General features: G+C 39.7%; 1 protein-coding gene and 1 long non-coding RNA gene across 3 annotated transcripts in view; one reads left to right on the top strand and one right to left on the bottom strand.

Moving 5' to 3' along the window:
* Positions 1–2,502: 2,502 nt before the first annotated feature.
* LOC148429441 (uncharacterized) lies at positions 2,503–23,467 on the top strand. Its single transcript, XR_015864751.1, has 5 exons — positions 2,503–2,676; positions 17,925–17,995; positions 18,933–19,090; positions 21,375–21,534; positions 21,695–23,467. It is a non-coding gene; the product is annotated as an uncharacterized LOC148429441 (long non-coding RNA).
* The window catches only part of arb2a (ARB2 cotranscriptional regulator A), a 154,787-nt gene continuing 146,102 nt past the window's right edge, over positions 16,159–24,843 (bottom strand). For both annotated transcript variants that reach the window (XM_088407703.1, XM_088407712.1), the window contains one exon: positions 16,159–18,017. In XM_088407703.1, the coding sequence (XP_088263829.1) occupies positions 17,857–18,017 (161 nt within the window). In that variant the 3' untranslated portion in view covers positions 16,159–17,856. The remainder of the gene's footprint in view (positions 18,018–24,843) is intronic.

The raw sequence follows: 24,843 nt of genomic DNA, 5'->3' as shown, positions 1-24,843 counted from the left end.
GTCAGCCGGCCCAGGTCGTCTTCTGCAGAAGGGCTTCTTTGTTACGTCGGAGCACGATTCGTGCCCATTCGGGCCTATAGTGGACTTTTATTACGCTGTGTGTTTTCTTCCTGTGCGTTATTCATTTTGCGCGTACAAGTGGTATACGCAAGCTCCCCATTTCACCTTTTGGAGCGAAAAAAAAAACTGGACAACCAATGTCTTGAGAAGAAGTCTCGCGATATGTTTATTTACGCGTGTATTGACTGTGCAGGGCGTCGATGAGGACAAACATGTCTTCTGATAACATCGAAGGCGCAGCCAAATTGGAGCCCCTGCTGCTTTTTAGAATGTCCATGAACGCTATACAAAGGGCCACCTCCTCGTGCCTGCGTGCGTGCGCGTGCGCGTGCTAATGTTTGTGCAGGTTGTCATAGCAATGTGTCAGCTCTGGTCATGTTTCATTTCGAAAGGATTCCTCGACGCTTGTGCGTAAAAGCGCATATCCACTAGAGAGAGAGAGAGAGAGAGAGAAAGAGAGAGAGAGAGAGAGAGAGAGAGAGAGCGCAGAGAGGGAGCAGATTGCTGCGTAAGCGGATCCTTTTGTGTTGATTTAGGAAGACGTTTGCTGTATATAACGTTCAAGGCTGATAATATCATTGCCTGGTCAGATAAATAGAGCATTGGCCGAAACCATCGGGTCAGCTATCGATCCGCTTTCTCTCCTCGAGACAGGGAAGGGGAAGGGGGGGGGGGGGGGGGGGGGGGGGGCGGAGCGAGCCCACTCATTAGCATTCCACAGCCACGGACTAAACGCTGACAACTAACAGAGATATCCAGCTCCACACCGCTGCATGCACTCGCCTTTGTCCTCTCCCCTCCTGGCCCTTCATTTCGCTCTCGCATCACAGCCAACCACTCATTCTTTCCTCCCTCCCTTCTTCTCGCTCCCCTCTCTTCTCTTCTCTTCTCCCCTCTCTTTTGCACAAGAGCCAGAATGCTCCCCGAAAAAAAAAGAGGAGGAGAGGAACGGGAAGGAGGGGTGATGTTGTAAAAGCTGTGCAGAAGTGACAGCGCTAAGCGCAGCGGATTTAGTCGGGACAGATACAATTGTGTGTGACTTGACAAAATAGAAGGCGGGAGACGTTTTGAATTGAAACTGCCATTGTGGGTTATTTTAAACCAGCCCCCCAAAAAGGGAAAGGACATTTGGACCGCTCTGTTTACTCCAGGATCATCCGTCTTTTTCGTGATTTTCCTCGCGGTGGAGAATCAGAATTCTTCAATCATGTCTGCACGCTTGAGAAATATGTCTTAAGTTGCCGCGCAGGGAAAATAGTATGGCAACTTCACCTTTACGAAAACTCCAATATACCAATAAATAGCTCCACGAAAGCGACGTTACTTCAAGTAATGAGAGAAGAACGAGTTTCTTCTAAGTTTGTTTAGGGACAATTAAATTATGCAAGCCACATATGGTTAAAAAAATAATGGTGTGTGTGTGCGTGTGTGTGTGTGTGTGTGTGTATATATATATATATATATATATATATATATATATATATATATATATATATATATATATATATATATATATATATATATATGAAGTTTGAAAAATAAATTCAGTTATTTAATGTTGTTTGAACAATTACCTAGAGTTGTAGAATTTTGCGTGCAATCACCTATCGATTCATCAAATATGAATATATTGCAATTGTTCAGTTAACGAAAGGGTTAATCAAAACAGAATATGTTTTATTATTTTTAATTCTCAATGTGGCCGGATAACGGCTTTGCACATCTTGGTATTTTCTCAGTCAGCTTTAAGATGCGGGTGTTTTTTTATGAGCTGTAATCACTTTCAGTTCACAGCTGTGCATTTTTCAAGAGTTAATTGATTGAATTCCTTGTAGCTTCTCAGTGTGTTTGATACCTTTTGAATTTGATCGTGTTTCTAAACTTCTGACTGCACGAGACATCCATTTATAACGAAAGCACCTTGCGCATACTCCATACATCATTTCACGATGTTAAATCATAATAGCAAAACATTGCATATCGTTATGGAAGTTTACATTATTTGGAAAAAAAGAAGAAAAGTTGACCAATTCTACTGAACGAGTTCATATTTTGTAACACAGTAAATGCACCGCGAAGCTTTATTTTACGTTTTTATATACTATGAAAAAAACTGAAAAAGTTAAATAATCGACAAATCTAGAAATTTACCAGCAATGACTATCGGCTATCCTTTAGAAGAGATATATATATCTCAATAAGTGTTCCAATGACAGCTGTTCATTTGATGCAAACTTCTTTCCAAAGTTTTCAGCCCTCCCACCTTTGCCCCCTCTCCCTTTTCCCCTCTTTTTCTCTCTCCTCCAGCATTGTTGTTTTAAAATATGCATGTCTCTCCGGAATGCCAGTCGCTGGTCCAAACTTTGTGTTCCAACCTCCCACATGATGAAATGACCTCCCCCTCTATACACCCCCACACTCCTGCACTTTTTTTTTTTTTTTTTTTTGTAAGCGAGCTCAAAATGTCTCAATCTGCACTCTTGTTGGAGAACTACCACTTGTGGACTTGGGTCACCGCACCCTTCCCCCCAAAATATTAATTTAAAAAATGGATTAAAGAGAAAAGTACAAGAAAATCAATGGATGTGTAAGGAACATTCACCCAAGGAAAAAAAAGTAAGACTCGTTTCCTTTTTTACGCTTTCCATACCTTTCATTTCACGGTGCTTCCGTGTGACTTGAAAAATGAGACGATGGTTGCACAGCATGTGGGCAACGATTCACGTGTGGGTCTTCATTATTGGCCTACAGTATTTTTTTTTCGTTGTATCGTAGCCGATGCGGTTTTAGGATGCGACGTAAAATGGTATGAAGCGGAAGTGGAACCTTTTCCACCATGTGATGACGTAGATAGAAAAGGCGCACGCACGTGACAACGTCAGTTGGTTCGGTGCTGTCAAAAGCGAAAGTAAAAATGGAAGTGGAATTCTGTGAGGCTCTATACACCTGTTGATATCTTGAAGCTCCCCATTTCCACCATTAGTAATAATAATAATAATAATAATAATAATAATAATAATAATGCAAAATGATTGTATATATTTAATTTAAAATTTATTTTACATTTATTGACTTTTTAGTGTAGAACCGTTTAGCAAAATAAAAAACACTAACATTTCCACGCTTTAGTCAAACAAATATTAATCTAAATTATTGTTCCCACGTGGTCCGTTTGGCGAAGTGATAAAAAATAAAAAGGACTTAGGCCTCATTCATTCTCAGGCATTTTTGCCAGCGCTTGTGACGTTTGTTTCAGTCAGGCAGAAGAATGAGCGTAAAGATATAATCCTACACTGAGCCTGATTTCCTCTGTGTGTGCTCCTTATCCTCTGCTCAGAAACGTCCTTCGAGGGCTCTTCAGCATTTAAATGAACGCACGATGAATTATGGCACGTTTTGCTTGTTATTATAGGCGACATTGTATGGACTAAAGTTTTGGGACACCTGTTTGATAAAGAAGGAACACATGGAGCTGGAACAGTTAAATGCGACTCACAAAATACTCCAGTATATTCACCTAGAGGATTTTTTGGAGAACTATAGCAACAGGGGGATTCTTTATAAGGTCAGAGGTTCAAGGGTGTTGAGAACCGGGCCAGGAAAATAAAATGTAGCCGCTTTGTACATTATCACGCCATTCCATTCAATTGCTCGATTGCAAAAGAGAAGCATGCACTTTTTGGTCATGGTCATCTAATCAGTTAGCTTGCCTGTATGTCAGTGGCGCATTTGCTCTGATATTAACAGCCTCTCCCATTCCAAGGGCACTTTCCCCAACTCTTACCAAACAACACAAAGTGTCCATCCATCGATCCATCGATCCATCCATCATCCATCCATCCATCCATCCATCCATCCATCCATCCATCCATCCATCCATCCATCCATCCATCCATCCATCCATCCATCCATCCATTTTGTTATGAACAAAAGCGAAATACAAAATATTACTAGGTTGAGTATTTCATTTGATTACAATTTGAATGATCAGTTTATCAATTTTGTAGGAACCCTCCACAGTGGGGCTGTCCACAAAACGCACATATACCGCCTCTGTGACTTTGAATCCCCAACTCCACCCCCCATTTATCTTAAAGAAGCTCTAATCATGAACCCTGTGTTGAAAATGCAAGCATGTTGTGTAAAGAAGAAGAAGATAAAAAGAAGAGGAGGAGGAATAAGAAGAAGAAAAAGAAGAGGAAATGGGGGTTTGGAGGGGGGCGGGTAGAAAGGATGATGAAGAGGAGGAGGAGAACGGAGTGGCCCTCTCCCTCTGCTGAGTGACACGACCCCTCACTTCTCTTCAAAGGCCACGCACAGATCCGCGCATGCGCATCTCATTTGAATGGAGACTGCTCGCTGGTATGCCCCCACACCCCCACCCCCGCCCCACACGCGCTTAGAAATAAATGTGGCAATATTGGATTCAGGTGGGCATTCATTGGTCTCCATCTCGGTGCATCCCCCCAACACACAAACACACACACACCCTACCACCTCGTCCAAGTTCATTTGCATCCACTGATTATATCAGTAATGAATAGGTGGCACTGTATGATGCAGTTTTAGGGGTCTTTTTTAGACAGAAGGGGGCTTAGGTAGACACAGTCCTAAAAGGTCAGCAGTACATTTATGTCACGGTGTATGGTGTCACAAGGGTGGCCCATCACAGCTGACTTCCGGCAGTGGGCGGGGGACACCCTGAAGTGGTTGCCAATTGCATGGCACACACAACCATTCACGCACTCAATCACACCTAAGGACAATTTAGTGTGTCCAATACATCTGCCATGCATGTTTTTGGAGCCCAGATAGAACCCACGTGGGCTCGGGGAGAACATGCAAACTTCAAGAGCGAGGTGGATTTGACCTCATATATATATATATATATATATATATATATATATATATATATATATATATATATATATATATATATATATATATATATATATATATATATATATATATATATATATATATATATATAGATATAGATATTTGTCTCCACACCTGTGAGAGGGAATTTTGATATTTATGGATGGATTTATGGATTTTATTTGTGTGTGTGTGTTTACTTCAAACGCGCGTATGCGTGTGCGTGCACGAGTGAGTGTGTAGCGTGTAAGTGTGTGAGTGTGTGTGTACGTATGTATTTACGTGTGTGTTGCAAATTACGTCGAATATAATGTTTCTTTTCATTAAGAGTAGATTATTTAACTATCATTGTAAAGTGGAATTTAGGACGCAGGTGATATCTGTCTGTCTAATGCAAACGTATATATATCAAAATACAATTATTTTGTATGTATTTAAAAAAAAAATCCAACACATGCCAACACTTTTGCCCCTCCTTAAATAAATAATATTGTTGAACTTTTGGGGGGTGTCAGTGAAAGCTTTCCGGATCGCTTCTTTCTCTTACGTGTGTAGTTTTTTTTTAGGTGCACACCAATTTTTTTGTTTTTATTTAATTGCGAGGAAAACGCCCAAGATATAAAATTTCAAGTTACAAAATGTACAAAATGTTCCATTTTAGCTCGTCAGGTGGTTTTAAACAACAAATAATCTAGATGCAGATACAGCAGTAGACCGATTTAAAATGTACCATGGATTTCAACTTTTTTTTTTTCTTGCAACCACTTGCTGAAATAAAACGGAATAAATCAATGCAACACTTATTTCAGCTGCTGCAGCCTCAGTGGCCACAATATTAGGTGCACCTGCATGCTCCCAATAAAAGTCAACGCATGATTGAGTGCAGATGCAGAATGCAATGTATATTATTACGTATAATATTTGTTTTTATGTGTGGTCGAGGTCTTATCAACGAGAGAAAAGACAATATCTATCATCTTTTACTTCCTCACTCGTTTGCTCTCTTTTCTCCCTTTCTTTCTTCGAGCCGTTTTCTCTTTCTAGTTTGTGTGTGTGAGCCCCTCCTGGCAGGCTGTTATTGTTGCTACCTTTGTTTGCTAGATGGCGCCCTGCCTTAGGGGGACCCTCTGACATTGTTCAGCTCACATCTCTGCATGAAAGTTCTCCCCATCTTCGTCTCTAAAATAATATTTTTGTGAACAACTCTTATTTAATAGAAACAGCAGTACATGCATTTTCATTTAAAAGATAAGAACTCAACAATTAATACAGTAATGATTCTTTTAGATTAAACGCGATTATATGAATAGACGGTTTTTTTTAAACTGTTGTTTCGATTGAGGCATTTGGTTATTAAGTAAATAATAAGAAATATTAAATGGGTGCGAATGATTTTAAACAATGTGTTATTGTTTGACTGAAGTAAATATATTCGAAGGAATTTTTGAAGTTGTTCAAGCCCATTTATGGATGATATTCGCATTTTAAATCAATGAATGATTGTTATGTTTTATGTTTATTTATTTTTTTAGGTGGATATTCAAACCGATAGATTGTGACCTCAATTTGGTTCAAATCATCCATCACGTGCAGGGAATGTTAATAATCTTTTTGTGTATCATTTTTTTCCCCCGAAAGGAAATAAACAAAAATCTTCAGCTGATCCATTTTGACGAAAGAGCAACTTGTGAGACGTTGATGGATGTGGTAGACACTTGGAGAGCCTGGTACTGCCCTCTTAAAAAAAAAAATAACAAAACAAACAAAAAACAAAACTAAATGAGTTGCACGGGCTGATAAAATTTTGATAAAGAATATCACACATTGGTAAACAGATTAAATCAAAATGTGTTTGCGAGTGTGTTTTTTTGAAGATGTTTTTAAATATCAGCGCCACCAACACACATACAAACAGACCAAATAACTATATTTGTGACTGCATGCTCCTGAGCCCTGAATATATATATATATATATATATATATATATATATATATATATATATATATATATATATATATATATATATATATATATATATATATATATATATATATATATATATATATATATATATATGTATGTGTGTGTGTGTGTGTGTATATGTATAAGATTTTGGGTTGTAGCCATTAAAGTGTCCAGCGGGCGTTTCATAGCACACGTGTGCATTCTTGCGCAATGTGGTCACCACAGGAGGAGAGAGGAGAGTGCATGATGTGTTTTACGAGGGTGATATTGTCTTTACTTGAAGTCGTCTAATGGTTCCCAACTGGAAGTCATTATCGGATCTTCCATCAGATATTTGCCTCCATTTCGACGAGAATGTCTTCTCGCCAATCTGGGCTGCATGCGAAATTGTTTTTCTCCTGGCCTTTTCTTCTATGTGGTGTCAATAAAAAACGTTAAACTTGTAAAATCACAATCAAATACATTTTTACAAGCACTGTTAATCTGTGTACTTTTTTTGTAGTAGGTTGATGGCTTTGTCTGGTAATTAGTTTTACGCTAACAGTTAAATGTTTCATCATGCGTTTCTTTTGTCTTTCTTTTTCTTTTTTGTCCCGAGACGCTTCCTCCTCTTGTAATGTAGCAGGTTGCCGTGTAGCTGAACCACCCGCAAACCCACAGTCAAAGTATGAATGATTGTCCCACAAGCACGCCACCTTACTTTCATTATTTAGAATTTTTTTAATTTAATAACAAAGACGCAAGTCCCCTTATTGATACAGCATCGCACTCTGTATTTTTGTTTTTCCTATAACAAGCCTTCAATCTGACACTTGCACAAAATGCCCTCCAGGCATAGGGCGGACTTTGGGTTCAATTAAGGCGGAATAATGCATGGGTGATGTCCACAGTTGCACACTAAAGAATAGAAAAAAAACTTTCTTTGTTTTAACGAAGCTCTTTGTGTGCATCTGTGCCATCAATGTCATCCCGGGGCTTAATAAAGTATTTAACAGCAATCGTCTCTAATTCAATCCATTTTGACATTCCTTTCTTTCCCTCTTTTTAATCGAATTTGCCACATTTAAGCTGCCTGCCGCGTGGATTTGGGAGCTCATAAAGCAGCCAATTGGGCTCTATATATCCTCGCGGAGTGACAGGGAATGTGGTGGTTTGTCGTCATTCCTTAAGTAGAAAACAAGATAGTTCTCAGCCACAGTGGGATTTGGACGCATTAAAATATCGCACTGCTCTGCTGTGATAAAAAAAAAAAAGGTAGAGGATTGGTGTTGAGGTAACTTGCTGTCTGTCAGTGTGCTTAGCGGCTCACTGATATGGACGCTGGCTGCACAGACTCATCTCTTGGGCTTTTAATTAACAAGCTGTCTCAAAGCTTCAGCACAGCACCATCAAACAGCACCCCCACGCCCGAACCGAGCAAATGGAGCACCCCGCGAGCACACTGCATGCAAAAAAAAAGTTCAACAAATAAAAGTGTCCAAATCTGCGTCATGCGCTGCTTGCCTCTGTGCGTAAAATACGCACGTCTCATTTTGGCACGTAATTGGATCATATATACAGTATGTCAGTTTAAGTCACGCATATGAGATTATATGCATCGTAGCCCGTGCATATCTGTCATTTAAAACACCAACAATGCAAGCAGCCTATTGGGATATCTTTAATGTGCGTAATGGTGTAGTACATTGAAAGCAGTTATTATGTGTGAAGATATACTATTCACAATACCATTTGGGCCACAGCAAATGGACCCAACCGCTTTCTATGTTCACAAAGAGCCAACAGGAAAGAATAAAGCGTTCTCTCTCTCTCTCTCTCTCTCGCTCGCTCGCTCGCTCTCTCCGTGTCTGCTCTTGGTGGTGTCGCGTCCCACGCAGGGGGAGTGTGATAGCGAGGCAAGGTCAACAACAAGGGGAGGGGGCAGGGGTCGCTGTCCATGGTGCTACGACCACCGGCCTCGAGGTCCTCGTCACTTTTGACAGAGCAAGTTGAGAATCAAGTTGGACCCGACCAAGACCGTCCCGACCGTATGTGGAAGTAAAATGTATTTATAATTTATTGTGTTACAGCTTTCATAGCTAAACACTCACTCTCAAGCAATCCCGTAAGGCATGCGGTCCCCAAACACTGGCCCGTGGCCCGTTAACTGGCCGCAGAGAGACAGATGGTTTTTTTTTTTTTTTTCATCTGCTTTGATGACCTTCCATTTGGCAATATAAATACAGCTCTATGAGGATGATCTAGAACTGGTACAGGCTATATTACTTATTTGGCCATTTCAGCAGTAAGAAAAAAATGTATTAAAAAAGTTAATATTTGGTCTATAATTTGACAACTATTTTTAACGCACAATTAATACCTTTAAAAGGATATTTTGCTGCTTGCTGTCGACTGAAAAATGACATCACATGTGCTCCGGGCTCAGGTAACAACCAATCGAGGCTCGGGTTTGAAACATCACATGATCAAATCCGTAAACAGGTGAGCGGATTTATGCTCAAAATAGCTAAAATATCCCTTTGTATGATGATGAACAGCTGCAAGTATCAGCAAAAAGTACACACGGGAACAATGCGCGCCACTGCTGCCAGTCAGGGTGTATTTTATTTTTATGTATGTTGCTGCGCATGTTTAAACAGAAAGTTAAAGAAACGGGAACTCAGATTGACCAAGGGCGCGGCCTCAGTGAAGCTGCATGTGACTGACTTTATGTGCCAAAGATGAAACTATTTGGACAAGATGGTTTCCGCCCTCGCTTCTGTAGAGACGGCGTAAACGCATGAGGTGGCTTTTCAGAAACAAACAACAATGCTGTTAAACCATTTGAACAAATAACACCTAACTGTTGGGTGCCAAGCATGAATGTGAGAGGAGTTTGCCAAAGTATCAATAGTTTTAAGTCGACGAGCAGCTACCTAACCAAAGCAATTAATAAACTCATATTCTGATTATGCGGGGTGGGATGTTTTGCTTCCATCAAGTTATTTCTTACTGGTTTTTGGCTGAATTGCGTGTTTGATGGTTTAATGCCTCGCGCTAGACGTGCTCGCGAAATTTAGTAAACACACACATACACACGTATACACAGGTAAGACTTAAGAGAAATAGGTATATACATTATACATGCTTTTGTGCATTTGTACAGTGTCTGTCGAAAGTTAGGAAAAAGCTTCAATTTCAAAATGATCTCAAAAACATTAAAAGCTGAAGAAAACAAATCTCTTGAAAGTTCACAGCTGTGAACTGAAAGTCATATCAGGCTATGAAGCTGACATATATACAAATGAATGACAAAAAAAAAAGCTGTTTACTGAACTTTGAAGAACCTAAACGATTAAACATTCTATTTCTTTCTTCAAATTAATATATATATATATATATATATATATATATATATATATATATATATATATATATATATATATATATATATATATATATATACTAAAGAAAAAAAGATTTACATGAAAAACTTTTGACCGGTACATTAATTGTCCTGTTATAAGAGCAAATGACAAACGAATAGCTTTTCCCTTTTGAAATAACCTCAGAGCATTTTTTTGTCATTTAGTAATTTATTCACTTTGATATTTCGTAAGCCTAATGGCATAATTGCACGAATTTTAACGCAAAAAAACACAGTGCGTTAAACAAAATGATCCCGCTTAGCTGATTCAAACTTTGTGTGTGTGTAATGAGAACCACAGTTATTTTTTTTTAATTAAAAACAATTTAATAATATTGTATAAAAAAAAACTATTATAACATATAAAATAAATTGGAAACTTATGTTAAACTAATGATAAGCAGATTCTGTTGTATTTTTTGTACCGTTTCTTTTAGGATTTATAGACTAATATTTCTTCCCAGCTGATGTTTTTTTCTTTTAAGAAAAATCCCCAAGATGAATGACATACCGTCCTTATTCCAATTTTAATACTCTTTAAGTGCGCATTTTGGGTGCACCTGTTACGAGCATAAGTAGTATTGAAAAAAAAAAAGATAATTTCGATTGAAAAAGATAAATTTTTCACTGACAAACTAATTCTCGTTGTTCGTTTCATAATGTCAACAAAGTAAACGCAAAATATGAAAACACCTTTCACTATAAACATGTATTTTTCATATTACGGAGCCTGTCATTACGGTGTTTTTGTGTTTCAATTGCTTTTAAAACTTTCCCGATTGTTTTAGTACTTAAAAAAGAAGCCCATGCAGGCATTATACCGAACTCTTACTTAGCGTCCATTCAGAGCAAGAGCGAAGAAATAAGTTGATTAAACATTCTGCCAATCTGTCACCGCCTGACAGCTTTTGCTGCGGGGATAAACAGCAATAAAGTAGAGTTGGCTGGACCACCAGCACACACACACAGACACACGCACAAACACACCCTCCCCAGACTCTCCTCTTCCTCTCTTTCCATCCTCCCTGCTGACTCAGGTGACAAACACAATGAGGGACACTGGAATGGCTGATAGAGGAAGAGATGGCACAAAGTCTAAGCTGTCAGGAGGGGGGGCGGGCGGTTGTGCAGGGTGGGGTGACACCGAGGGGCGAGGCAGGCAGCAGGCTGCAGGCCCTTTAATAACGCACGTATATTAACTCGCTTAACCACGGAGATTCCGAGCCCCGCCGAGGAAGCATGCAAGAGAGAAGCGTGAAATGCGCATCCAAACTCACACATACACCTGCCCACGGCCCCGCCCACGTGTCCATCACGCGCGCGCACACGCACAGCTGTCAGTCGGCTGAATGGCAAGAAGTTCATTTGAAGAAACTCATCTCTTCCCGATGATATAGAAAAGGGTGTAAAAGGGGGTTGCCCCCTCTTCCTCGCTGCAATAACAACTTCTTCTTTTGAGCCCACGCACACACGCACGCACGCACGCACTCACGCCGTGTTTATCCTCGAAGGGATGCGTGCACATGATGAAACCCATCTATAATGTGCGATTTCATATTGCCTTCAACTGTTCTTTTTTCTAAACTTTTTTCGTGTTCGAAAATGTACAGGGTGCTTCGATAATCACAAATTAAAAGTTCACCTATAGTCTCTATTTAATTGACTGTCCACATTTTAAAAAATATGAAAAAAATTGCCTTCTTCCTTACTTTGACTGTTTCCTCAATTTGTCTGTCAATCAAATATGATATAGCCAGAAGCGCATTGTACAGTGATTTTTTTTTTTTCCATAAGAATGAAACGATTTTTATCCCTGTAAGAAGCCTGAACCGAAACGTCACCATGCAGGTCCGTGCACACAGGCAATAATGATCTAATCTTGATTGTGATTAATCTTCCGATGGTAATCTTGATTATTTCGTTGCTTTGAGAAGAATCTAACACAATTCGATCGATGATTTTTTACTTTCCTTACGATGAAAAATATAAAGAAAAAATTGTTGTTTACATTTTTGACAAGCTGTCAAAAAAACAAAAAACATTGTGACACGAGTAAAATTGACATATTAATTATACTTCGATATATCTCGAGCAGTTTTATTCTTTATTTGTTTGTTGAAACGAATATAAATATGAAAGTACCTCAACCACAGTAAAAATGACCATTCTTTAAACTGTGTGTTAGTGCTCAAAGCATTTCCCCTTGAAGCTGTTCTATTAGATTATTTTTAAATATAAAACAAAGCATAACTTTTCATGTGATATTTTACTAGTATATATATAAAAAACACATTGTCTCGCGTATTCCCTTTACTGTATATATGTTTGGGTTATAGCCGTGCCTGATGCAGCCAAAATGTAGCCCTTTTGGTTTTAATTTTGCTTTGTATGATTTCAATAATATCACTTAAAAACGCACTTAAAATGGGGTTGTGTAACTAGTACTTTAAAGTACTGTGGAATACATTAAAACCGCTGAATGAGAAATTAAACTAATAAGTCTTTATTGTCTGTATAACGTACAAAATCAGAGATAAATTATCTGTATTGTGCGCAGGGGCGTGTGTGTGTGTGTGTGTGTATATATATATATATATATATATATATATATATATATATATATATATATATATATATATATATATATATATATATATATATATATATATATATGAAAAAAAACAATTTAAATGTGCATGCACGCTATATCTAATACACAAAATTAAAATAATTAAACCAGTTTATTTCTTCTTCTTTCCAGATCATGCTCAAAACGCCACTAATAACTAAATAACTAATAACTCCCGCAAACGCCCGGCTCTAATAAATCTTAAAAATCAGTGCCCGACTTTCAAATGCATTATTTTTTTTCTGCACGCGGTAGTGTTGAGGCCGGCAGAGTATCAGAGGAGGTGTAATTGAGGGGGCGGTGAGGGGAGAGAGCCTGAAAGCTACTATTAAAGCCAAATGGACTCAACAACAGCGTCAGAAAAGACGCTGCCAACAGCTGGCCCACCACCGCCCGGACTACATGCACGCGCGCGCACACAAACATCGACTCATCAGCATGGCAGTCCTTTGCATTTCAGTGCACATTCATCATGGGAATTAGACAAACTTTTCTTGGCTTCCAAAAACGAGCAAGTGTTTTAACTCAAAGGCGAAGCGCAGTGGCGTCGGGAGACCGTTTTTACTAGAGCTCATGCCCGGACTGGCCAGCGTGACTGGAGTGGAAAGAACTCAATTGCCGCGCGCTTGAAATGTGGAAGCCAGCCTCAGTTTTGCGACTTGCCTGCGACGCTCGCACAAAACTCCTTCACTGATCCCTCCCCTCTTTCTCAAGTGCTAGTGTCGATCAGTCAACTGGAAAGTGAGCTCCACCTCTGACAGATTGGTATTGGGCTATGAAAACGACACAGGTTTAAAAAGTCGTTATAATGACAAGTGGCTTCTGAATGAACAAAACTGATCAGAAATAACTCCCACGAATGAAAAAAAGTCTTAGTAAACATGATCTTGGTGAGTCTGTTTTTTAAACGACCTTGTATTGTTTAAATGTTTTTTTTATTAAAACAAAACAAAAACCATAAAACATGTATAACAAACATTTGAAAATGACCAGATACAAAGCCAATAAAAATCCTTATTATACTATAAATCTCTGCTTCAGAACCCCAAACCTATTTTGCACTTTACTTTGAAACCATAATAATCGTTTGAAAGCCTATAAACTTTGGGAAGCTAACCCTAGTTTAAAGTCTTAATTGAAGACACCGTCGTCCGAAACCCTAACAATATTTAAAGCCCTATTTGAAACATTTACCCTTGTTTGAAACCCTACTTTGAACCCTCATATTACTTTAAAACTCTACTTTTGAATCCCTAACCATAAAACCTTAATTTGAAACCATGTCCCTAATCTGAAACCCTACTTTGAAACCCAAACACTCTTTTAACACCGCACTTTTCCATTTCCAGCCTATCCCAGCCGCCTTCGGACAGTAGGCGGAGGACTTCCCAGACTGGTTGCCAGCCAATCGCAGAACACACAGCGACAACCGTCCATTCACACTCACAATCACACTTAAGGGCAATTTTGTCAAAATATGTTTTTGGAATGTGGGAAGAGACTGGAATGTCAGACGATGACCCACGCAAGCACAGGGAAAATGTGCGAACGCCACACAGAAAGGCCGAGGTGAGCGGTAATTGAACCCGAGACTTCTGAACTATAAGGCAGGCATGCTAACCGATCGAATCATTTAAAACCTTATATTGAAATTTTGAATCCCGAACACTAGTTTCAAAGCTTAATTCGAAACCCTAACCCTATTCCATCACTACAGTAGTGTACAAACAGTAACTACTATCTTCTACTTTGAAACCCTAACCCTAGATTAAAACCCTACTTTGAAACCATTACAACTTCACTCTGAAACCTTAATTTTTAAAAATGAGGTGTAGTAAGGTGTTAAAAAAGACTATGCACAAAAAAGAATGTATAGTAAGACATGAAAAAAATACCACGTGCATTAGTCATTTCAAAAAAGGGTGTTACATCCTATTAGGCATTAAAAAGTACCTTTAGTAAGGCTTTAAAACAACATGTTTAAACAATAAGGTGTTCACAAAAAGAACATATAAAGCATTTTCTTTTGTAAGACTATGCAGAGTAAGGCTTTTTTTCCAAATTGCTATGTGTACTCAGGTGTTAAGTAAATCAGTTATTAAGCAGTGGTTGTTATGGACTACTATAATACAGGGCCCGCACCCTGGATTTCGATACCTCGTAAGGCCTCCGCTGCAGCCAAAAGCCTCTTGACACCACACCGGCACATTCTGTCTTCCTCATCGGGCTTATTGTGGCTGCGCTTGATTCCTTATTAGAATATGGAAGAGTTGTTTCCATTGGATGAAATAGCTTCTCATGCAAGTCAATGAATATGTAATGAGTTGGGAAGGAAACCGGTCACTGTGCGCAGTTCACATTATGAAAAATAAATCGGATAAATATAAACATTGGATGACTCTGCTGCAGAGGTGCAAAATGCAGAGTTTGGGGGGGAGGTGCAGTCTGAGTTTAGGACGATGATGATGAAATATTGCTAGCGATGGCTAGTGGACTGCGTTGATAGGGGCTGATCACGTGAGGGAGGTGGTGAGAGAAGAAAGAGCGTTCCTGCACTTCTGCTTGTTAAAGATATTTTCCCTTAGTAGGGCAGATAAAACATTGATTGTTGCAGTTAGCTGACCCGTAAAATTTGGGGGTTACTTTCCTCCTTGGAGCTGAGCATATCATTATGCAAATAGTGATGTGACAGTGATCCGCACCAGTGTGTGTGTGTGTCAGAGGGGTGACATTCCAACTGCCCGGCTCCTTTGGCGGGACTTCATCTTTAGAGGGGCTGTTGAGCACATCACACACACACAAACACGCACAAACCCTGGCGCACAGGGCCAGTGCAGGCAAGCGTGACAACAACTCTCTCAATGGGATGAAACAATTAAAATATCAAGCGAGTAGAAAAGTTTTCCATGTCAAGGCGTCCGCGGCTTCACGTTGTCAATGAAAGGGTTTAGGATGATGACGCACTTAAAGGAGTGGCATGAGGATTAAATGAGTCGTCCCGAAGCAAAGATTAAGACCTGGCGACCTGACGCGGTAAAGATCGAAACGGATGCATTCTTTATGCAATCGATTACCTGCTTTGTAACAAGCGAGCAAACAAAAATCGACAACACGGTATTTGTACATTTTATTGCCTTCGGAATCTTCGGTTACGCTAAACGAAGTTGCAAAAAGAACAAATCAACCCTTTATTCAACTAAGACAAAAGGAATCAATAACCAATATGCAAAACTTTTATTTGCATCTAAAGGTTAGATTTACAGGTATCGTCATTAACTGAATCTGTGAAACCTTCGTAACCTTTGAAAACTTTGAAACTACGAAGAGAAATTAAAATGAAAAATACAGACCTCTAATGAAATCCAAACATGAATGCCGGTATTTTATTGAAAGAATACAAAGAATAATCAATGTCTTGAAGAGAAATTGGCAAAATAAATCCCTTTCTATGACTTTGCAGGCGGTTCTTTGGATTTTGGCCGCTCTTTCATCTCCCGTTCGATCTTACTTTGGCTTGTTATTAGAAGCGCTGAGCCTTGTTTGTTCCCTCAAGGCAACAATATATAATTATGGAGAGGGGGAAAATGAGCGGATTTTTTTTTCCTGTGAAAAACAGAAAGATGAGCAACGCTATCTGGAAACCAAAATCATCAAATCAAATAATAAGCAAATCATTTTTTTTTTTTTTTTTTTTTGCTGAAACCAGGAAAGATGGGAATCAAATTAAAAGGAAATTAGGCCTTGAAACCATCAGCCACAGTTGTCTCATTACAGCACAAAGATAATCCTCAAAAGCATTAAGCCGCACACACACTTACACACACACACACACACACACACACACACACAGAATGGGCATGGGGGAGAAATAGGATTTCACAGCTAAAAGTTAAACAATAGTCACGATGGTAAGTGAAGGGGGAATAAGGGGAAAGTACATATTTAAGAAAGTGTCTGGAGGTATCATGAGATTTAGCATTGGCTTTGAGATTTGACTAATGTCGCCGCACGTTAAAAGCGTATCCCGTTAAGCCTTGAGTGGTTTATGAATCTTAAAAAAATGTTATCATGTTTATGTCATATACTCAAGATTATGTGCGACTGAGCAGCCAGTTGTCACATCTAAGAACACAAGAAAAGGACTTTGGTGGAGGAAAAAAATAGATATGTTATACTTTTCCCTAACATCACTCAGGCTTAGAATAATATTGAGATCTTGGATTTCCTGACATGTCTCCTCTATTGAGGCTTTGTGAGTGTATAGAGCTGACATATAGCTCCTGTTCAAAAGTGATATCCTTTAAGTCTATTTGATGCTTGACTTTAAGTGATTTCAAATGTGCAAAGTGACCCGCAGTGGCAGAACTGAGCGCGGCTTGAGTTTGTTTTTGTATTGCGTCGCATCCGATAATTTGGAGGCCTTGGGGGGTGCCGTGAAAAAGCGCTTGCCCTCTTCTCAAAGTTTTACTCCTTCCGTAGCTTCAGAGAAAATCAAACAACGATAAGTTTAACAATGAAATCATAAAAACGGCACCGCAAATGGGGAAAATACCTACACCGAACAACAAAATACAAAGAAAACAACGCTTTCATCGGCACTAAGGTGCCCCAGCGGCCACTGTACCGATCCCGCGTGGCCTTAAGCTACGCAACCCTTCGGAAGCTCAAACGCTCCCACATATTTTGCTTTCGACACTCATTTTGAAACAAAACAAAACATTGTGATGCAAACACCACTGAAGCGAACTCTTGTCTTATAGCAAAACAAAAACAACAACAAGTAGGCTTGTGTGTAAAGCCGGAAGGGAGAAAAAAAACGCCCACAAGGACGTCAGAGAGGCTAGAAAAATATACCAAAAATTGGCCTCCTGTAATCTTCCCGTACGCTATTATTCAAATGAAGTCATTGCAGTTGTTTTACAAATCTTGGTGTTTGCTTTTGAGGGCGCTGCTTCGAGTGGTAACAATGTTGGATATCTCCTCAGCTTCCTCGTCCTCCTTCGCCTCCACGACTTTGCTGAAGAACTTGAAGATGGAGTCAAAACTCATCCAGGAGGTCAGCTCGTGTCGCTCTGTGCCTACACACAAAATCACAGGGGCGAGCAGAAAACGTTCAAATGAAAGCCGAGCTTAATGCCGCTGCAGAAAGAAAGACATAGTACATGGGGGACAGACAGCCTACGGCGCATTTACCCAAGAATTTTAAATATGATTTGACAGAAAAATGCTTTTGTGTGCTTGTGAAAAACGAGAAAAAACAGCATTTTCATTTTTGTACATATTGATCTCAGTGAATCTAGCGTGCGTGTTTGAGAAGAAGAGTGGGAAGATGTTAGCAAAAACCTACACAAAAACAAGAGATGGAAATATTGCCTTCATGTACGGGTCAAAATTCTGTCTATGAGACCAACCACGCAGTAATGCAAAACAAATCATTTACTGAAGTTAAAAATGGTATTCAAACCAAAATATGTTTTCGTCTTTAAATTCAAAAGCAGCCACCTTTTGCCCACCGTTTATTGGCCACCATTATGATTTAGGACCTAAAATGTCCTTTCAGTGCACACCTGTGAATTTTTGAGAGCTTGAATTTCTTGACATCTTAATATTACTCAATTAGAATCAAAAGGTGTTTGCAGACTTTAGATCGGTAATGTACACAATACAAGACTTATTTATTCATCACAAAATGACCGACTAGTATTCGATAAACTGATTTTTGAAACGACAACGGCCACTGCGTTACCTCGCTGCAAAGCTCAGTCTATTTAAGTCTTTTCCACTTGACATACTGTAGCTCTGAGCTCAAATGATGGCGAAAGCAAAAACTGCTATGACTTTGTGTCTCTCTTCTCTCTCTGTGCACTTCTCAGGCCCGAAGCATGTGAGTCAGCACAGCCTATGACCCGGTGGCCCAATGGGACAGACTTCATATGTTATCCAAGCACACATCTGATAATCAACACCCTCGCTCGGTTTTCTATCCATTTCAGGCTTTTGGAACAAAACCGGCGCGATGCACAAAGGACGCACTAAGCGAAAGCAGCGGAGCGGTACTGCTTTACTTTAAAGAGTCGATTGAGAGAAGTGGAGATAGAAGAGGGGAGAGGGGCCGTCTGCTTGTGCTGGGTTTCTCCATGACCTCTTCCAGGTGAGCCAGTTCTCAAGTTTTACATTTTGAAGTTTGTTCCTCCAGAGTGGCTTATGCTTATTTTTAGAGCTAGTTTTGCTGCAACAGATAACCATTTGGGTTGGCGCTGGAGTGCCTGCTATGAGGACAGCTTGGTGGCTAATACCCAACCCAAGACATTCCTATACTTGCTCAAAAGCCAGAGTTGGAAAGTCTGATTAGTTCTGAAGGGTGGTCCTAATATTAATAACAAAACAAAACAAAAAAAAGACTTCCTGTCATCACCTGTTTAGCCATGCCTAACACACTGCCAGGGAGACAACATCACGTCACAAGCCAATGGTGTTCTGCGGAGATCACCTTCAAAATAAACACACTAGATAAAACGTACCCTGCATGCAATGCACGTAGTATCTTTTTATTTTGAAATTTGCCTTTGCAGCAGTGGTTGCTACCAGGCAGCGTTACTTCACTTTGTGCCTCCATTTGTAATGCCATCACATCAAGTCTCTAAACACCAACACACCAGCATTAAAAACATAACAGTCATTTAAATGATGCTAAAAAATTGCTTGTCAGTTATGCTGTCATTGTGCACTACGGCATCTCCATCGTTTGCGCTAGCCGGTTACTGCGTGGTGCATTCAAAAGCAGTCAGAAATTTCGATCTAATTAAAAAAATAGACAGTCCAGCTATGCATAAAATGTTAATAACTGCCACGTGGGCTTCCTATAGAGCTATAAGAGCTGACATACTGTAAATGAAGAAGAATGATGGCTGTAAAATTACTTTGATATTTTATTTAATTACAATTAATGGTCCATCAAGTCACCAAGGTTTATAGTACTTAATCATATAACAAGACTTCCATCTTCCATTCTCATGATTGCCATGTCAATAGATCAATATCAAGAATAAAGTAGCAGTTGTGGTTCACACACAGTTTTTGTGGGAAAAAGACACTTTCCTTCCGATTCAAAACTCAATACAGGTTTTTAAAAAAAGAGGACACTTTAATGTCTCCATTTGTCATTCTCTTTTGCAAAACAGGCTGGAGTAGATTGTGCCGATTCTTTGTTCATTTATAGATTCAAGCAGAAATCATTGCCAATCAAGTAAGTTTGAATCGAAAATCGATTCTAAATCGAATCAAAGTCCCAAAAGCCAGAATCGTGAGGTAGTCAAGGATTTTCACCCCTTGTAAATAACGTCAGTGGCTCCGACGCTTCAATTCACCATGCGGGTTGTTCAACGCCTCTTCCGTTCCGCTTGTCAGCGTTTTCATTTAGCATTTGATCCGTTCGATTAACGCTTGAAAACGCATCTGTGACTGTCTTCTGTGTCACTTCATTCAAGCACCGGCACAGCTGAAGCTTGCTTATGATTAGATTTTGGACTCACAACACAAAGCAAAAATGACCAAACGAATAAATGAACAAATAAATAAAAATTGGCCCAACAATGGCTCTGAACTTGAAACTCCTAAATGAAGGTACCACTGTGCAAATACATTTGCTAGTAATATAATAAGGAAGGTCTAGCAGAAAGGTTACCTTCATACTTCAATAGTCAATACATTTACATGCATGATTGTCACACAAGATGAAAACTACTTTAGATGTATTAATATTAGTATTATAATAATATAATAGTCGTACTAAATCCATAGGTCTTTCTGAATGTACTCTTTTATGGTAACTGTACCTACTAAATTGGTACACACAAACACAATAGCCTTCAGGGAAGAAACTCAAGCTGCTTAGCAACTACCTGTAACTGAACTTGAGGAGACTCCTTTTATTCTTTTTATTTTTTACCTCCCAGTGGGGAGATTACATTTTTCCGTGCGCAGATATTTAGACTTTTGTGTTTACAGACAGAGGAATGAGTGAACACATCCCTGGAAGTAATGCTTCTTTTTTTTTCATCTGCATACTTAAGACTTCTTTTTTGTTGCTACCTGTATTTGTTTGCGACGATAAGAATATTGAAATAGGCTCTCCTAATTTTCTACGGAGGATTAAAGAAGGATAAGCTTCGTATCTAAGATCAGTTCAAGCAGTGAAAAGTGCAACCTTGCTTTGCCTGCTTTCGCCTTCTTCTCTTGCCTCCTCTTCTCCACGGCGTAGAGGAGATTGGCTATAAAAAGGATAGAGTAGAAGGCCGCGGGGATACAATTAGAAAGCACCTTAAAGGCTCTCTCTCTCCCCGTCGACGGGCCTCCGATGACCACTGCGCCGACCCCATGTTTATTAGATTGACCTCTGCCTGGAAACATTAATGGAGATGCCGTGTGTGTACAAGGCCGGAGAGCTTGGGCGTAAACTTTGGAGGGTTTCTGCCGCGTTTGCTCAAAGTCGGACGGAAGAGTCTGAGAGCGAGCCGGGGTTCCGGATCGAAGTCAGCACCTTGGGTCAAGTATAGCGGTCTGACAATCACGAGAGCAAATAAGTCGACATTCTCGGTGAGTGCGCTCCCTGTGCAGGGCTCCTTTTAACACGCGCCTCCGGAAAAGCACAACACAACCTTCTCACGCCGCTTATCTATCATTTATATCCAATTTGAGGCAAAATGTTCATCTCTCACTACTTTTGACTTGCGTTTTGTCCTTTTTATCCGCCCAGCACAACCGATCAATGCAGCGGCGCTCCGCCGTTCACCCTGAACTGCCGGTGAACTCCCACGGAATGCCGCCCTATCCCGTCGGTTGGGGGTCACCGAGGGGGCGTCGCTGTGCCAATATGCAGATGAGCCCATGCCCCTTCCACGACTCTGATCCTAAGCCCCGCCCCTCTATGGCTTTGAATCGAGGGACGGCCCCCTTACAACGCCGGCACCTGCGCCGACACACTAAATAGTCCGTTAACTGTGTAAGCGCACCCTTCGGTTAATTGCCCGAGTGTGTCCCACCTAATGGATGTTGTCAGAGATGCGATGCGATCACTGATTTACAGGCCACCTCAATGGCCAGCCTTCATGAGCCACTAAAAACGAAGGAGGGGATTACCTCAGCCGTGGCACAAATCAAAGTAATATCTTTAAGAGATGTTGGGATCAATGAGGTGTCATCCAGCTATACGCGCTGAGTGTAAAGTGACCCCATAAACATGACAGGACTAGGTTTTAGCAGCTGTTTATCAAGAGATAAGTGGATTTATTTATGAGCAATTAAACTAAAACACTGCAAAATAAAATCAGTCATGGAAATATTCGGCGTGGTTTGCAAAGATCTTTTTTGGCAATACCATGAAGCGCCTTCTGGCTTTTTTCTCTCACCTTACAACAATCGCAACTACATTAGTCAATAATCTTCAATCTTATTCAAATATATTGAACATGTATTACAAATAATGTGACAGTGAGAACAGATGACACTTGTCATTTGGAGAGAAAAAATAAAAAGAAAACAAGATCCACTATTTAAAACAAACAATAATCCATTCATTAAAAACATGAAGTCTGAAGGCCATTACTAAAATTGTGTTATTATTAAAATGAGGCAGTGAGCAAGTTTAGCTTGATAATAATCATAATGACGGATGCAACAATTAGTGTTGAAAACACAAAAACCTTACAGCTGTAAATTCAAACAACCACAATCGATAATGCCAAAAGATTTGCATTTTTTGGAGCCTCAACATAAAATGGTAAAGTGGACATCAACATCCCAATTTTCTTTTTAATAACATGCTATAAGTGGCCTCAATACATCTAATATAACGTTCAGAAGAATAACATCCACCAGTTTTTGTTTTTTTTTTTATCTCAAGTGGGTGGTCATTTTGCCACTTGCTGTCTATAGAAAATAAGATCACGGTTGAGCATGGAAAACAGGCGAGCCATGAATGGTCATTAAGCGAGCCCTGAATAACTGTGGTTACATTTTCAGGCAATTGGCAAAAGGCTCTAGGTTCTTGATAATGGCCACCCTTTGCTCTGATTACTGCTCTGTACACTCATGACGTCACCCGAAATGGTTTTCACATCACAGGGGTGCCTTATCAGGGAAGAATTGTGCAATTTCTTGCATATGAATGGGTTCGGGACCATCAGTTGTGTGGTGCAGAAGTTAATACACAGCCGACAGTTCTATTGGACAACTGTTGATTGAGAACAAATGTTAACATTCATTTTAGAGCGAAAAAACAGCTAAGAAAATAAAATAAATTGAATGAGTCCAAACCTTTGGCTTGATGACTTACAGTAAGTCACATTCCCATTAAACATGAGAAAACTTTGGCCTGAAGACTTAAATCATATTGCCATTTAAGTTTAGATGCGTTTTTGTTTTAGCTTTTTTATGATTAACACAAAAGATTTTTTTTAATGAATGAATACTTTTTCTTACATTTAAAATTGTGTCGTTTTGTTTTTGAAGTCTTTTCTGGGTTTACAAAATTTTGTACAAGACATTGACAAGAAATAAATCAAGTTACAATTACACAAGGATTTTTCTTTTCAATTACACAAGGAGTTTTCTTTTCATTTGTCTCACTTTTCAATTTCAACATGATTTTTCCCACTTCCGTGTCGTTATACTTTTATAGGTTAGGATATTCCTAAACACATACACATTTAATACATTTGTTTGAGATGTTAGCATATCAGTATACTACCTGTTTACTGGTATTACTGTTCACACCTCAGTTTTATAAATTCAATTGTAAAAAAAAAAAAAGGGTCACATTTCCTTTATACTAATGTCAATTTAATTGAGGCCCAACCTAGCACCTGAGCTGGATACCCTCTGAATGCTCTCCACTCAGGGTCATGACAGAATTTCAGTCAAACTCCTGGCCCCTGGCTTTGTTTTTGAGCCTTTTGTGTTAGTGTGTGCGTGCGTGTTTCAGTGTGGGGACTGTATCACTTTTGCGACAGGCACACTGTGCATCTGATCCCTGATATTTAGCCTCGTCCTCTGTCACAGCCACTGAAGACCTTTCAGGGTAATTGACTGACTGTTTGATCCCCTGTGCCTACACTGCTATACAGCGATTTGCCACTTGCAAGCGTTTCTTCATGCATGGCGCGCGCACGCGCGCACACACACACACACTCGCATGTACCCTTGTCTCGCTACAAACGCACGCAGTTGTTATCGTTTGTGTGCAGTGGGGAAAGGGAACAAGAGAGGAGGAGAGCTGTTAAAAAGGAAACACAGAACCTCTTCCATAGCTATGGGCCATGCTTTCTTCCCCGCGCAGCAAACACCGCATGCTGTTACAAATGGTAATCTGCTCTGATTGTCACCAATTTCAAAACAAACGCTAGGTGACTGAAAAGCCAAAGTGACGCCCCGAGTGATACTCCGACAGAAAGCCTGAATCAAAGCGTGCCGACTATAATTAGGTTCCATCTGGGCGACATTATTTAAAGTTGCAACAGTTAATTGCTTGTATACAAATGGCCCATTTTATTTGAATCAACTCTTCTTATTTTTTGCAGTGATTCGTAATTACACCGATGCAACGACGGGTCGGATGGGTGGAAGACATTCATTAAGAGGACTTTGGGACATGGGAAATGTCAAGCGATGATCTTTCCACAAGGTGAATTACATATTTTTAAATGAATAAACTACCTTGACGCGGCTCCAACAATTGATGAAGTCCAATTTCAACAAAGGACGATTTAATCACAGTAAGAGTAGAAATGACAAAAAAAAGGAGGGCAGATGATATTAAAACATGCAGAAGCAAACATTTTCTCATTTCCTTTTTGATCAAAACGGAGCACAAACAAAGCATTTTCTTATCAATTTCCTAACGACGGT

The sequence above is a fragment of the Hippichthys cyanospilos genome, chromosome 1 (assembly GCF_059441005.1).
Source record: "Hippichthys cyanospilos isolate Australia breed blue-spotted pipefish chromosome 1, RoL_Hcya_1.0, whole genome shotgun sequence".
Lineage (NCBI taxonomy): Eukaryota > Metazoa > Chordata > Actinopteri > Syngnathiformes > Syngnathidae > Hippichthys > Hippichthys cyanospilos.
The sequence above is the reverse complement of the archived record's forward strand: the minus strand, read 5'-3'. Positions and strand labels throughout refer to the sequence as shown.